Source organism: Lactuca sativa, chromosome 4 (assembly GCF_002870075.4).
Source record: "Lactuca sativa cultivar Salinas chromosome 4, Lsat_Salinas_v11, whole genome shotgun sequence".
NCBI lineage: Eukaryota > Viridiplantae > Streptophyta > Magnoliopsida > Asterales > Asteraceae > Lactuca > Lactuca sativa.
Window position 1 is genome coordinate 84,367,475 of NC_056626.2, and position 17,099 is coordinate 84,384,573.

The 17,099-nt window shown below is 35.4% G+C and overlaps 1 protein-coding gene across 1 annotated transcript; it reads left to right on the forward strand.

Moving 5' to 3' along the window:
- Positions 1-11,934: 11,934 nt before the first annotated feature.
- Positions 11,935-15,238, forward strand: LOC111917342 (50S ribosomal protein L21, mitochondrial). Its single transcript, XM_023913035.3, has 5 exons — positions 11,935-12,473; positions 13,015-13,095; positions 14,360-14,461; positions 14,569-14,643; positions 14,728-15,238. Exons 1-5 carry the CDS (start codon positions 12,012-12,014, stop codon positions 14,836-14,838), a joined length of 831 nt encoding a protein of 276 aa, XP_023768803.1. The 5' UTR covers positions 11,935-12,011; the 3' UTR covers positions 14,839-15,238.
- The last annotated feature ends 1,861 nt before the right edge of the window (positions 15,239-17,099 follow it).

Here is a 17,099-nt window from a genome sequence, read left to right on the forward strand (position 1 = left end):
TCCATGAGAATATACCAATCCACTCATATTAGTCTTACCTCATAGATGCTCACACAACTATGAACATCTGTGGACATTTAAAATAACCTATTTATTCAAGGATTAAACATGCTAATATATAACACGATAATTATTTAATGAAAAACTATATCCTATATATCAACCCATTACAATATATGTTGCTTGTATTATTCTAATATTTAAATACTAAATTTCAATCAAATACATCTACTTATATCAACAACGCCCTATAGTACCAACATGAATTTCGTGTAACACCCTGTTTATTAAATAAATAAATAAACAAATTAATGAATGAATATTAGCCCTAAAATAAATAATTATATAGCAATGTGTTGGTTTCGAGGAGTTAACTGGCATAATTTAGAAGTTAGGGGTTAAAATGTAATTTTCGGATTAGTTTGTAAAGAATTTTGAAGATTGAGGGTTGTTTAGTAAATTATGGGCTTATTATGAGAAGATTTTTGGAAGCTAGGGCAGAATAGTAAATATTGGATTAAAGTTGAAAAGATTTTATGGAGTCAGGGGCTAAGGGGTAAGTTTTGGGTTTAATTTGAAAAGAATACGAGAAAGGGGGACTGGAAGTGTATATTATGGAAAGTTTCAAAGTGACCGGGTATATAACCTGTCACCTTGCTCAAAACCCTAACCCTAGCTATATGAGACAGTCGCCACCCGTAACTTCTGGCCGCCACCACCATTGCTAAGGTCTCAAACCTCCGATTCCAACCACTGTGCCTCATCCTACTGACCGGGGGATCCATTGGCGACCAAAGTCGGAGCAAGGAACATCAACATGAGGGTTGTGAAACCTCTTCAACCGCTGCCCATCCAAGATCGTCCGTTGCTGCCGCTCCTTCGCTATTGAAACACCATAACATCGTTGTCGGAGACGCCGACGAAGATGAGCGGTTGTTTCCGACGCTGAATCAGTCATGGGGAACCGAAAGATTGGCGATTACAAGGAGATGTTGTGGTTGGGCGTTGGATCGACACCTCTCTTCTCTATTTCTTATTGTCGGTGTGCCGTTTCGCTGAAGACGAAGCCCTTCCAAGCCGCCAACGAAACTGTAAACCGCAAGGACCGACTTCCGCCTACCACCACAAGAATTCTGATGGGTATGTGTGTGTTTTCCGTATTCATCTTATGTGTTTGTATGTTTTGGTGTTGTTGTACAAGTGTGGTTGTGCCCTTTGGCTGAAAACCATGGAAAAACCACCATAGCTGCTAACCATGCTGGCCGCCACCATCTACCACCACTAGCCACCACAAGGGTGGCTGTGTGTGCGTTTATCTTAGTGTGTGTATGTGTGTGTTGTTTGAGATTTTGCATGTAGAGTTATAATCGGTGTCTGAATAATAAAAAGAAAACTCATAACCACCACCATGAGGTAGTGGCTGCCGCCTTCTACTGCCACCAGCCATCGTGTTGGGTGGTGGTGTGCTTTGTGTGTGTTAGATTTCGTTTGGATGCTTTGACAAAAATGGACTAGAATCATAACCATCATCGTAAAGTGGTGGCCGCCACCGTGATCCGTCGTTGACCACCACTACTTGAGGTGGTAGTGGGTGGTGCCCGACTTATGAAACCCTAGTGGGCCTAATGAAACCTTAATGGATATAAGACTTGGCTTTTGGGCCTAACTGGGTTAGGATTGGGGTGGAAACTCTAATTAGGGTTTAGAAAACCCTAATTTTGGGTATATGAGTTTTGGAGTGTCGGGACCCGCATTTTGGATGACCGGATTGGGATTATAAATTAAGCCAACCATACTACATGATTGACCCAATAGATTGATGGACTTAATGGATTAAGTCCTTAATAGGTTAAATAAGAAACACTTAACCCTAATCGTCATTTCATGTGAAAACCCTAATTGTGTTGGGTTTGAGCTGGGCCTTTTCTGTTGGGCCTAGATGTCTGGACTCTTGATGGGCCAACTATTAACAATAAAATGGACTAGATGGGCCATATTTGGGCCTTGAGGATTATGAGAATATTGGACCATCAGAATGACAAGTATTGGACCAAGAATAAATGGTTGGGCCTTAGGGTAAGACCATGTAGAGGTTTGGGCCCAATTTGGAAAATTGGTTCATAGTTGGGCCTTAGTTCATTATTAGACTTTTGGGCATTTGGATTGGGCCTTGGGCTTGAATCAAGCTAAGTTAGGGGTGGAGTAGTCTTTTACCCCAAGCATGGACTTATGGATATGTGTTGGAACCCAATTATTAATTGGGTGTTATTTTGATGTTGATGGATTCGGGAATCTATCATCCAATAGCTAGGGTTTTGTCTGCGAGACTTCAGCAGTGTGAGGTGAGTTTTCTTCCAGTAGGAATGGGTCGAAGGAACCAATGTCGGCCCTTTTATGTATGTTAGTATATGCCGGGCTTAGGCCCGATGCCGGGGTTAGCCCGATGTAGCTTATATGTTCCGGACTTCGGTCTGATATCGGGGCAAGCCCGAGGAATGTTTGCATGCCTGGTATCTTCATGATTCTTGCATGTACTTGTTTATGTGTTTCGGATTTCGGTCTGATGTCGGGGCAAGCCTGAGGAAGGTTTAGCTTATATCTTATGTGTTATGTGTTCGATACATCGGTCTGATGTCGGGGCAAGCCCGAGGAAGGTTTAACTTATATGTTATATGTGTTATGCGTTCCGGATTTCGGTCTGATGTCGGGGCAAGCCCGAGAAAGCTTTATATGTTTATGTTTATGTTTATGTTTATGTGTTATATGCTTGTTGCTATGTTATATGTATACCGGACTTCGGTCCGATGCCGGGCGGGGCCCGATGCCAGACTTCGGTCCGATGCTCGGCAGGGCCCAATGCCAAATTCGTCCGATGTTGGGTGGGGCCCAATGCAGTGGGCAAGGCCCAGTATATGCTCTTATGTGTTATCTGGATGGTATGTGGTAGTTTGGGGAGACTCACTAAGCTTCGTGCTTATAGTTTTCCGTTTTGGTTTCAGGTATGTTCGGTAGCAAAGGAAGAGCTCAGAATGATTGTAGTGCACACACCATTTGTTTAGCTTGGTATGTTTATACTCTGATATATTTTGACAGATGTTATGATATTTTAAGTTACACTATTTTGTGATTTCTGATGTTTAATGACTAGGGTTTTCTTAATGATTTAAAAATGAAATTTTTGGACTGTATTTTTGGGATGTTACATTTCATGCTTTAGCTAATGAACAAGCTATGTTAAGTATCTTAGTATCAAGTTACACGACTATTTTAAGGAATGTGAAATTGTTTCACAATTGACTCCTCCCAAAACACCACAATTGAATGGGGTGGCTGAGAGGCGTAATCAACCTTGTAGGATATGGTTAGTTTCATGATGAGTTGATCTTCTCTTCCTATTAATTTCTAGGGGTATACATTAGAGACATCCGCCCATATCATGAATCTTGTTCCAACAAAGAAGGTTTCAAAAACACCTCATGAGATGTGGATATGGAAAGCTCCCTCGCTCGCACTTATCAAGGTCTAGGGTTGGGAAGCACTCGTAAGACGAGACTCATGACAAACTTGAACATAGAGCTGAGAAGTGTTATTTCATTGGCTATCCACATAATTAATTTAGATACTTGTTCTACAGACCTAGTGAAAACGTGATCTTTGTAGCTTGAATAGAAGTCTTTCGTGAGATAGAGCTCATATTCAGAGAGGACAGTGGGAGTGATATTGATATTGAAGAAATTCAAGATTCAACCAATGAAGGATCCTCAGGTAACACTAGCACTCACCATGAGGAAGAAATTCCAATTGAGCCAGTTGACAACTCATTACCCCTTCATCGATCTAGTAGAGTTATCATGTCACCCGCATTCTATGGCTTCCATATTACGTCGGATGGTGATACGTTTATCAGTGCTAGAACACTGATAAATTTGGACGAACCATCTAACTACAAGGAAGTGATACTAGGTCCTGAGTGTAACACTCCGAGTTCAGAAGAGCAAAGTCCAAGGTGCTTAGTGTAGATAATGGAAGACCGACTCGGTGAGTCAGGTCGCAAATCTGGTCATGTGTTAAGTGACCAATTCGGCGAGTTTGAGGAGTGACTCGGCGAGTTGGTGTTGAGTGGAGAGAACCCTAATTTTCGGGGTTGTACCCTATATAAAGGACATTATAACCCACCCTCAGCCTCTTTGTTACCTTCCAATACCCAGAAAACCCTAAAATCGTGTATAACCTCCATTGATGAAGAATTAGAGCTTGGGAAGAGAAGTTGAGAAGAAGAAGGTTGAAGATCAAGAGGCTAGCATCTGGATATCATTGTAGATCAGGGATCTACTCCTCCTTTGGATCATTTCTGAGGTAACAATCTGTTACCTTGAGTTTCCTTCTTCTAGATTCGTTCTTGGTTGCTATTTTGGGGATTATGGCTTGAGTGGAATCAATTTCGAGTTTAGAAGCTAGATCTGAAGTTGAAACTTCAGATCCAAGCTTGTAATGATCCTATTTGTTGAAAAGGTGTTGTCCTAGAGTGGTTGGTGAATTCCCTTCGCCTTAAGCCTTAGCCCTAGAGTATTTTGGGTTTATTTCCCCATGGTTTCACGTAAAGTTTGCACCTTTACGTGTAGGGAAGGTTGTAGGAGGTTGGATCTATGGATTGGAGCCCTTGCATGGCTTAGAAAGCCACTGTATGGATTAAGAACTAGAGGTACTTGGCGAGTCACATGGGTGTACTCGGCGAGTTGGATGAAGATAGGTAGGGACTCGATGAGTTGGAAGAACAACTCGGCGAGTCTGTTGAAGATTGCCTGGGACTCGACGAGTCTGTTCTTGGACTCGGCGAGTCTGGTCGCGAAGTCCTAACCTTTTTGGTTGAGCTGTGAATCGTTGAGTCGAGGGATGACTCGGTGAGTTGAGCAGGAAGTGACTCAGAGTTCGTGGGACTCGGCGAGTCTTGGGGCGACTCGCCGAGTTGGGTCGCGATATGGGAGTTTTCAGAGCCTAGGGACTTGACGAGTCAGCGGGCTGACTCGGCGAGTAGAGCCAGTCAGGAAGTTTGACTTTGACTGAGGACTTTGACTTTGACCAAGAGTTGACCAGTTGACTTCCAGGGGTAATTTGGTAATTATTGGTATTTATTGAGCTTAGTCTTTTGGTATTATCAGTGGTGGAGTTCGTGTCGGAGGTTGGAGCAGCGTGATCTTATCTTTTCAGTCAGCTGTTGCAAGGTGAGTTATCCTCACTATATCGACAGGGTCTAAGGCACCAAGGCCGACCCTTTATCGGATTGTAATCCGGGTATTGTTGTTATGTTATTGCTTTGCTATATTTACATTCTGGTAGTTAGGATGGTATATGTTAGAGACATGGTTTAGGTCGGTATCCTGGTACATAGGATGATGTTATATTAGTGACCGGTTAGGTCGGTATCCTGTTTAGAGTATGTTATGTATGTAAGCTGCTAGATCGATTGATTGATGATTAATTGTTATGTGGTTATATGTTTATGTACACATGGTCGGTTGACTGGGGTTGGGTTGAGGCGGGTCCTGCTTTATGCTGTAGGCCAACATACCCAGGGCGGACCGGATATTCCGAAGGCCCAGCGAGCGGTCTGGATAGGTTGTAGGCCCCACGAGGGCGGACCAGACGTGTCGAGGCTCAGAGAGTGGACCAGGACGACTGAAGGCCCGGTGCGGGCGGACCAGTCATACTGTAGACTCAGAGAGTGGACCAGGTGGATTGAAGTCCCGGTGCGGGCGGACCAATCACACTATAGACTCGATGTATATGGATAGACTCGAAGGGTGGACCAGGTGGACTGAAGGCCCGGTGCGGCGGACCAGTCACACAGTAGACCCGAAGTGCATGGTTGTTCTGTTCTGTTATGATATGTTATGCGTATGGTATATGTGGTTGGTATTTTGGGGGTATCTCACTAAGCTTTCGGGCTTACAGTTGTGGTTTAAATGTTTCAGGTACTTCAGGAGACCGTGGCAAGGCGAAGGCGTGATCGTACCGCTCCTCATGTTCTTGTTTTATGACATGGTTCTGGGAATACTCTGATAATAAATGTATTGAAAACCTTTTTGTAATAACTTAATGGAATTAGGTGGTTTTCGAAAAGTTTAAATTGACTTGAATTTTTAGAGTGTTACACTGAGGCTGCTAAATGGAAGGAGGCAATTGGGAGTAAGATTCAGTTCATGTATGATAATAAAGTATGGAACTTGGTTGATCATGTGCCTGGTCAAAAGACAGTCGGGTGCAAATGGATCTTCAAGATGAAGATCGACATAGATGGGAAAGTACACACTTTCAAAGCTAGGCTGGATGCAAAGGGCTTTACTCAAACCCAAGGGATTGACTATGACGAGACCTCTTCATCAGTAGCTAAGATAAAGTCTATCAGGATTATTCTTGTTATAGCTAGATTTTATGATTATGAAATTTGGCAGATGCATGTTAAAAACACTTTCCTTAATGGGAAGTTATCTGAGGAAGTCTAAATGAGTCAATCAGAGGGTTTTATACATGCTAAGTTTCCTGATAGAGTGTGTAAGCTTGAGAGATCCATTTATGAATTAAAACAAGCATCTTGCAGGTGGAATCTTTGCTCCCATGAAAAAGTCAAAGAGTTTGGAGTTCTCAAGTGAAGATAAGTACTGCATATATATCAAAGCTAGTGGGAGTCGAGTGACCTTCCTAGTCTTGTATGTTGATGACATACTACTTATAGGAAACAACATTACAACTTTGCAAGAAGTTAAGTCTTGGCTTGGAAAGTGTTTCACTATGAAGGATCTAGGGGAAGTGACATATATTCTTGGAATAAGGATTCATCGGGATAGAAATAATTGCCTTATTGGTCTTAGCTAAAGTACATATTTGGATAAAAAAAACTAAAACATTTAAGTATGGAGAATTCAAAGAAGGCATAATTGCCCATTCATAGTACTATTAAGTTGAGTAAGACTCAAAGTCCCGGTACTGATGAAGAGATAGATGACATGAGTCGAGTCCTATATGCTTCAGCTGTAGGATCGATCATGTATGTAATGTCATGTACTTGCCCTGATATGTCTTATGCTTTGAGCATGCTTAGTCGATTCCACGGAAATCCTAGCAGAGCCCATTGGATTGTGGTGAAGAATATTATTAAGTATCTACGAAGGACAAAAGACATGTTCCTAGTTCTTAACGGTAGTGATACGTTGAGAGTGAGTGGTTGCAGTGACGCCAAATTTCAAACAGATGGAGAACACTTTTATTCCCAGTCTGACTGGGTATTCTTATTTAATGGGGGGAGTGGTTAAATGGAAAATTTCCAAGAAACACATGGTGGCTGATTCCACATGTGAGTCAGATTGCATTTCAGCGAGTGAAACATCAAAGGAATCGACTTGGTTAAAGAACTTTATCAGAGATATCAGAGTCATTCCAACTATTCAAGAACCCATGGAACTATTCTGTGATAATGAAGGTATGTTTGCTTGACAAAAGAACCAAAAGAATCATGGTAGATCCAAGCATACCGACAAAAAGTACCATTACATTCGACATTAGGTAGAAGAAGGACACATTCTGGTGAAGAGAGTATCATCAGAGGATAATATTGCAGATCCTTTTACAAAGGATTTGAGCTGAGTCAAACACTACCAGCATGCTATGAGCACCAGCCTAAGAGACAAAATTAGTTGTACTAGTTAGGTGATATTTAGATATGTGTAACAAAAAAATGTAGTTGATTTGGTGAATGAATAATAGAGAATTATTTATGAATATTGTACTATCTTATTTAATTATTTATTCATGTGCTTCACTTTGCATGTTTTACTTACTGAATAATTTGAATTATTCAAACCTCCACATTCGCTCATACTTTTGGAAGTAAGTAGTGAATTAAGAATTTCATGAATTGATTGTAGATTGTCTATTGAGGTTAAGACATTGCAATTGGAATTGCTACAATATTCATGAGTACTTTGAAAATATGGATTTTAAGTATCGGATAAACCCACATTTAGAGATTACTTCATGGATCTTGTCATGAGTAATTCTAAGACGATAATATCTTCTATTCTTCAAACGAAGACACATAAGTTGTAATTTACAAATTGGTTGTATATTGGTGTTGCGTAAACACATTAGTAACTTGATATCATAATATGCAATTTGGTGAGTAAAAGTTACAGTTATATAGTCAAAGTTTATTTTTTCCTTTTTCCCTAACAGGAAAAGCGATATGATTGGGCCCCTCGATGATTTGATGTTGACATTATAAGTGTTGGACCCAGCCAGGACTAATTGATGTGCTCAATTTGAAATCCCATAAAGTCTTTAAAATTTGGGAAATTGAAATTTGTTGTTTATTTCTAGGTATATAAATGTAATTGAAGTTACAAACTTATCCAAGAGTGAGACTGTTGGATTAAGGTGTCTAAGCTAGTATAATTATATTCTTGAAATAGAAACAGAGTCCTTTTTAGGTTGCCCTCATAATCGACAATTGAATAGAATGACTTTTAGAGAGAAAAGCTGATTTGTTAATGTATTATATGATTAATAAATTGTAACAAATGATATATTAATATATTATATGATTAATACATTAATTAGAAATAGTAAAAATTAATTAAGAATTAATCAAAATTTAATTGGGATTAATTTCGGGTTAATTATAATTAACTGGAAGTCCAGAGACTTAGTTGTAATTGTTCAATAGTTTAACAAAGTATGGTTTCTATAACCCTCTAAGCATGACCGGTTTTGGGCTAGGGTTTTAAGGTTTCTAGATTAATCCTATTGGATAATTAAGGAGTTGGATAATTACATAATTTAAGATATTATTATTATATTGGATAATTAAGGAGTTGGATAATTAAGGCTTCCTTATCAACTATAAATAGGACCCTAGGGTCTCTAGTTTTCATCCGCTCTTTCTTAACCCTCAAGAGCCAAAATTTTTCTCTAGGCCTCCCCTCTCCTAAACTCTTCTAGTTATTAGGGTTTTGGGTACAAGCCATTAGAGGCATCCAATCTTTTTGTGCTTGTTTTCCAAGGAACTACAAGAGTAATCAAGTTGGTTATTTGCTATAATAATCAGGAGGTATGTAACCCTAATCTTTATGTGAATTTCAATTTTCATAGTCTCTCTCTAGGGTTTCTTGATATTCATTGTTTATTGTTATCAATAAAGAAAACATAGATCTAAACTAGGTTGCATGTGAAATTAAGGGTTAAGTGTTTTTCTGCTCATATGTAAGTTTTTGTAACCTAGTAAACCCATCAATTGTATGGTCTAAAGTAGGCTCCACGGAAGTAGAATGAAAAATTAAGTGATTCTTTGATAAGCCTTGGATTTAAACAAAGTCTTAATGATTATTTTATGTTTGTTAAAAGTACTAAAAATTCTATTGTTATTATATTAGTTTATGTTTATGTTGGTGATATTGTGGCAACAAGGAATTATGAACTTGAAATTAGTAAAGTAAAGGAGTTTCTTAAGTCTCAATTTCTTATAAAATATTTAGGGAAATTGAAATATTTTTTGGGTATTGAAGTTATAGAAGTTCCAAATGGGGTTTGTTTATCTCAAAGAAAATATTATTAAGAATTACTTCATGAGTTTGGGATGTTGGGTTGTAAACCGGTCAAAACACCACTGGAATCAAATCTTGCTGTTAATGATCATAATGATCTTTTACTTGAAAATATAACTGATTTTCATAAACTTATTGGTAAGCTCGTTTATCTAACAGTTGCTAAAGTAGATATTGCTTATTCTGTTCAAGTGTTGAGTCAATATATGCACAAGCCAAATAAATCTCATTTGCAAGTTGCTTAGAGGTTATTAAAATACCTCAAATATAACCATGGTATGGGAGTTTCTTATTTAAAGTCTGAATTTTATTCTCTTCTTGAAAGAGGATACTCAAATGCAGATTGGGGTAAAAGATTGTTTTCTAGAAAATCTGTTAGTGGTTATGTTGTTTATTTTGGTAGTTCTCATGTGTCTTGGAGAAGTAAAAAACAGTCCACCATATCACGTTCATCTATAGAGTTTGAATATAAATTTGGGTTTTGAAGGTTTTATGTGATTTGGTTTTGAAAAATGTTGTTCCTGTAAATGTTTTTTTTTTTTTTTTTTTTTTTTTTTTTTTTTTTTTTTTTGTGACAATTAGTCTACGATTAAAATAACCTTAAATCGAGTTTTTCATAATAAAAACAAGCATTTTGAAATTTATGTTCATTTCATAAGGAAATTTTTCAAAAGGTGTTATAATTTTTTTTAAGATTAGTGCTTCTAATCAAGTGGTTGATATTCTCACTAAGTCTCTTGTTTCTTCTCAACATAATGTTTTGTGTGAGAACTGAGAAGTTGTGTTTGCTTGATTCTTTTTCTTTAAAATAAATTTGTTTTCAAAATAGTTAGTTTTGTTAAAATTAATAAATGTTTTATGTATTTCAAACTAACATTTTGCAAAGTTAGGATCTTTCTTGTGTTTGTATTTGTTTCTTTGTGTACAGGTTGAGTATTATCAAAGTTCAAGGACCAATGTGTGCTTTATTCAAAGTTGTACGGGTTTGTACATGGGTCTTTGGATTTTCCTTGACCTGGTGTATTTAAGTGGTTGGTATTGAGCTTTTGCCTCATTCGAAGAGTCATTTTTCTGATCATTTTCTCTTGTGTCTTCTTCACTCAATTATGTTCATCAATTTAGGGTCTCTCTTGTGTTTCTCTGATTTTTTTCTTGATCATTGTTAGATTAGGTTGAGTGATATGTTATGAGTGTAGAGTTGGGATTTATAGTGAGGTTTCCGTTGTAAGTACATATAAACCTTCTGACTCTTAACCCTCAAATAATATAAGAGTTTTTGATGTTGGGAAAATCTTGTTTCTATAATTTCTACACATTTTCCCTTTATCTTAATCTTCTTCACTTTTTCATCTTTTCACCTTATTCGATACACACCTAGAAAGTATATTCTCAATCCACTTCAACTTCATTCCTCAACCTATATCTCAACAATGTTTCAATGTTTTCCTTTCCAACTTGATAGAAAAAATATGTGTTAATCATTATTATTGATCTAATTATTATTTATATAAAAATGGAAAGAAAGATGATTAATTAAAAATAATCCTAGGAGAACCCGACTTGAATGACATTCATATATGCTCCCATTTTGTTATTCGTCATTACATCAAAAATTTAAATCTAGTAGAAGACATGGAAAAGTAAAAATAGTTAAGAAACTACTCAAACTTATAACAACTCATAGAATTTAATCCAAAAATCAATAAATTACGGTTGAAAGAATGAGTTTTACCTTACAAGAACACATCTCTTAAGCACGGTACACTAACCTATTGTTGTTTATGCAATCAAACATTGTTGATTTATGATTCATTTCATATATATTTTTTCTAGATTTTCACATTCGATAGGAACACATCACCAAGTTATTAATATAGAACGCATCACCGAGTTTTTTTGGAAATTAATTAAGCATCTTGTTTGAGTGTAGTTATTCTTTGTTTTGTAATTTTTAGTTTCCGGTCATAGAACTAGAAGTTAACAAGCAACCTAAACCAGACAACTTGGATTACTTCGTTACAATGGACGTTAATAATGATTTGTTTTAGTATTAGTTTTATTTTTGAGTTTTGGTTAAATTTGATTTAATTTTAGGTTTAACAATGATGGAGATTGAATTTAGTAGTAAGTAAGATGCCCATAAATCTTTAGCACTATCAATGAACTTGAAACAAAGTTTGGCTTCATGGACTATTTATGCATTAAATAAAACATATGGACTAAATTCTTAACATTTAACATCACAGGGACTAAATTTGTAAACTACTCAGAAAATAATTTCACTAGTTCACTAGCTTTTTTCGAATGTTAAAAATAGTCCTTTTAAAAATAGTCTCATACCATAACCCCTTACAGGCTATAATCTAAACCCTAACACTCGCTCTGAAACCAGAGTGGAAGAAGCTTCGATCAACAATGGCTAATCGACGACGTTTGCAAACCCTAACCCAACAGCTTTACAAATCAACACTTCATCGGGATCCTCCGTCACTCCTTCAGCACCTCAGAACACTGACGCAGATCCCAAATTTGCCTAAAACCTCCTTCCACCCTACATCCCACTACACTCTTTCGACCCCTAATTTCTATTCCTCATCAACAAATTTCACGACATATCGCCATTTCTCGTCTGATAGACACGATAACAGCGATAACAATGATGAAAGTGAAGAAGATGATAGTGATTATGACGATGACGATGACGATGTTGATGATGATGAAATGACGGAGGATTCGGCAAATCATGCTGTAAAGAGAGAGTATTCGCCGGAGGAGAAAGAAGCCGAGGCGGCTGCCATTGGTTATAAGGTGATTGGGCAGCTCCAGCGGTCGGACCGGGTTTTTAAGTCGTATGAACCTGTTTTTGCTGTTATTCAGGTAATATTTAGCTCTCAAATTTTAAGATTTGATGATCCAATGTGGTTTAATAGTGTGTTAGTCTTGAAATATTAGTTATTGGTGACATTTTTGGCTAGAAATAAACAGTATTATGCTTAGCAAATAGCAAGGAATAGACTATTTCAGAACATAAGTTTTTAGATACCCCTTGACATTAACATTAAAGCTGTCATTGATTCTAGTGGATTAAAGTGTACTTTGACAGAAAAGGTTGAAAAAATTCATTGTTCACCATATTGCTCCTGGTATTGGTCACTCACAATCCAAATTATGACTCTGCAAATGTAACTGATGCCATTTTTTTTAGTATTACAGAACTAGTTTTTAGAATGGCCTTTGTTCAGCTAATAAAAATAATAATAATAATAACTTAACTAGCCTATTTCCTGACTTAAAGGTTAAGTTAAGTCTTAGCTTTTCCACACACTTATGTACATTGTTGTCTGTTGATGATTGTACTGGTGTTAAATGAAGATATGTCTTTTTTTTTATGTGTGATGAATTGTTTGTATTGCTGTAGATTGGATCACATCAGTTCAAAGTGAGCAATGGAGATTGCATATATACAGAGAAATTGAAGTTCTGTGAAGTGCATGATAAGGTTAGCTAACCTTAATTCTTAATATTTGTGCATTTATCTATTGTGGTTCTAGATTGCAAAGTATTAAAAAAAATGCTTACTTTGGTTTCCCAAATTATCTTTGCTACCATTTGTTAAAATGATTTTCAATATACAAGCCCTTTTGCAAAGGTTTCCCATATGTTTTTCTTCTTTAAGTTTAGGGATTATCTCTATGATATTTATTTTGAACATGTATAATTGGTGTCATTTTTTTTTATAATAAATATACATAGTCAAATTGTTTACATTGTTTAGAATGTTGTTGCTTTTTCCATATAGAATGCGTAAATTACTTATTTAGACAATAGTCTATGCAAAGTGACCAAAGTCTATACCTCTAAATTCTAATAGGTGATTTAGTTATGTCTAATCCTTGAAACAACAATAATAATCTTTTCATTCTACCAATTTATTCGTCACTAGGTTATAATTTTTATCTTTTGTAAGGAGCTATATGATCTTCTAGTAATGATATGCTTGCCAATTTTTATTCTATATGCAGATATGCATGTGTTAAAAACACTTAAACAAAATATAAAGTGTAATACTCTTCTTTCCTCTACCCCCCTGTTTCTCTTTCATAATTTTTTATATTTTGATTCATTATTTAATTGTTATAGAATTATTATATTTTAATTTAACAAACTTTTATAATGATAATTTTTTTTGAAATCTTTACTGCATAAGCACATAAAAATTGTTCTCTGTAAAAACTGTTGACATTTTAAAACATGCATTTAAGTAAAACATGACTCTCTTAATAAATTTCATTGTATAATCACTCATGTTTAAAGATTTTGTCTTTATAAAGTAAGTCATATTTTAAAGAATTGGAATCATGAAAACCATGTCATGCTTAAAAGTTTGTCATCATGATGTAAATTTAAAAAAAAAAAAAGTTATAATTAATTATAGCAATAAGTGCTGGAAATACCAACAATCTATCACCTTTCTACCAACAATAGGAACACTTTTTTTTTTTTTTTAATTTTTTTTTTCTAATCAATGATCGCCTTACTTAATATCCTCTTATCAATTAAACAAAAATCAGATATTATTTTTAATTCTGTAGCTGTACACATGGCACACAATTGGGCAGCTGACATGGCACGTGATATATACAAAACCAATGCCATGCCAGTATTTGACCTGATTTTGTATGCAAAGTTTTTGTTACTATTATTGATAAAAAAAAAGTCAGATGTTTTTTTTCTTTTAATGTAATTCATTTTTTTTATTGCAGTTAATTTTAAATAAGGTTCTGATGCTGGGTTCCAAGACTCAAACAATGATTGGTCGACCTGTTTTACCTGAGGCCACTGTTCATGCTGTTGTGGAAGAGCATGTAAGAATCATAACAAATCCATTTTCTTTTTTGTTTTTTTAAATAATAATAGTTTATATATTCATTTATAAAATCAAATTTCATTTTTTTTTTACGTGTCTTGACAGGCTTTGGATGCAAAAGTAATCATATTTAAGAAAAAGAGAAGAAAGAATTATCGCCGAACAAAAGGTCATAGACAGGTAAACCCAAATCATTTCACAATTTGCTGCTTCTAAATATGTTTTTCGTTTTTTATTTTTTAATAAAAATGATAATGTTTTTAGGAATTGACAAAGCTAAGGATAACTGATATACAAGGAATCGAAAAGCCAGAAATACCAACTCCTGAAAAGGCTGCTACAAAGAAAGTAGAAAAGGCGGCGGTTGCTGCATAGGATGAAGTTTGTTGATGTTTTTTTTGTCATTAGATTGTTTTAATTAGAATTCTCTTTTTTATATTTTTGCCAATGATCCTTAAAATTCACAAACCAATGTGGGACCACTCACTAAGGATGAACAAAACATTCTTATAAGGGTGTGGATAAGTCTCTTTCCAAGACGTGTTTTAAATCTGTGAGGGCAACAGATCCCATAATCAGTGTTTACCAGTATCAGGATGGGTGACCTGCTTGGAAGTTTGGGTATCTGGTTGCTTAAACCGGACAATATTTTAGTGTGTGTGTGTGTGTTTGGGATGTTACAAAACAAATATATAAGCATCTAATCACTTGTTTTGTTAGGAGATATTGCTATTTTTGTATTAAATAAGCAAATACACAGAACTTCATTTTAGAATTAATTTTTCTAAATAGGTAGGTGGATTTTTGGTGGTGTCATCTCAATTAGTTATTCATTGATTTTGTTCAAATAAACGAGCACACTTTATTTTAAAAATAATCGATTTTCACATTGTTTGAAAAAGATTATTATATCCATGTAAAATGTCATTTTGCACTATCTTTTTTTTCCTCTTTTTTCAAAATCCTTAATGATTAAAATCTCACAAGATTTATGGTTCAAGTTCGATATACCAAAAGAGTTGACCTTGGAATCGATCATGGAAGATCCCAAAACTACTTTATACATTGAAGTCAAAATGGTCATGTTACGTCAACTTGATAGGTCAAATTATTATTTTTTAAATACAAACTTGTAATTTAGTCAAATATACTAGCTTTATTTTTTATTATTGTTTTATAACTATTTTAGTTTCATTTTAATTAATATACCACAATTAATATAGTATGATAATATAGTAAGATAAAGGTATGTGGGTTCCTTGGCAAACACATGTTATGTTATGTTTGTTGGATAATATTCTAGCAAGTAGCAATGTGGATAGAATGATAGAAACAATGACATGGCGTTTAGTTAGTTGGTTTTTTTCAAGTCAATATCAAACATCTCCTCACAACTTTGACAGGTGGTTGCATCCACTTCCCTTTGTTGGTTGACCCAAAGTTTCAACTTGATCAAGATAAAAACTAGGGAACCTTTTATTCAACTTTCACTTTTGCTTTGCTCCCATAATTCTTATTCACATGAATCGTCTAAATACAATGTAAGTGTAGCTTTAGGGAAAGTATATGGCATAAAAAAATCAGTCAGAACATAACTTTTAGATTTTAAAAATTCAGAAGTAGCTATGTATATTTGTCTCGACCACAAATGAAAATTGTACAACTGCTGAAACATATATAGTTGAAGGAGAGAATATAGAAATAGAACTAAACACGATGATGTAGACTTGTAGAGTGGTTCATTCAAGTAGGCTAGTTATTTTCTAGTTTATCCAAAAATACATGACTTTAAAATGGAATAATTGGGTTCCCATTAAACTCAATATTCTAATATGAAGGGTGGAGCTTCAAAGTATTCCTACGAGAGAAAGACTTTCTTCTATAGAGATTTTGGTGGTAACGATCATGTATCATGTTTGTTTGTGTTCAGTGAAAACCATCGATAATCTTTTCACAGGTTGCCCTGCTTTAATGGTAATTAGGAGACGTATTGCTATTTGGTGGGGTATCAAATTTCTATTCTTTCTCTTGTCTCTTGGTCAGATGTGGTCATGTTGAGGGCAGGGCCACATAAGATTTTTGATACAGTTGTTATGACTACGTTTTGGTGCATTTGGAATTTTAGAAATGCTACCATATTTGGAACGGTTCACCCTAAAAAGGCCTTGTTTTTTGACGATGTAGCTGATAAACCTTTCTTTTGAATTTCAAATAGACGTAATAAAGCTAAGTTAGGATGGTTGACTTGGCTTCATAATCATTCTTCTGTTTTCATGTAATTGTTTGTCCTAGCTCATTGCTAGCTTAATAAAATTCAGCCGTTCCAAATGAAAAAAACTGACTTTAAAATGGTTTTTGTCTTTTTCTATTTTGTATAATAAATTTGCATACATAACTTTTATGTTAGAATAAAGTGTTTTTATAAAAATCATCTAAAATACATAATGAAAAAATTGTCCTTGTTCTCATATCTTTATGCAATATCCGTTTCTTGAAATTCGATAGTCAACTATTCGCAGCTTCATTTATTAGAATAAAACATAATAAAATTGTTAGAAAATTGAACATAACTTAAATGTTTCTCAATCATGGAATAACAATTTTACTCAAAGTTAAAATACTTCATAAAACTAGAG

Coding starts and splice junctions, on each gene's coding strand:
- LOC111917342 (XM_023913035.3), top strand. CDS start 12,012: ATGGCTAATCGACGACGTTTGCAAACCCTAACCCAACAGCTTTACAAA. Junction 12,474..13,014: donor CTGTTTTTGCTGTTATTCAG/GTAATATTTAGC, acceptor GTATTGCTGTAG/ATTGGATCACATCAGTTCAA. Junction 13,096..14,359: donor TCTGTGAAGTGCATGATAAG/GTTAGCTAACCT, acceptor TTTTTATTGCAG/TTAATTTTAAATAAGGTTCT.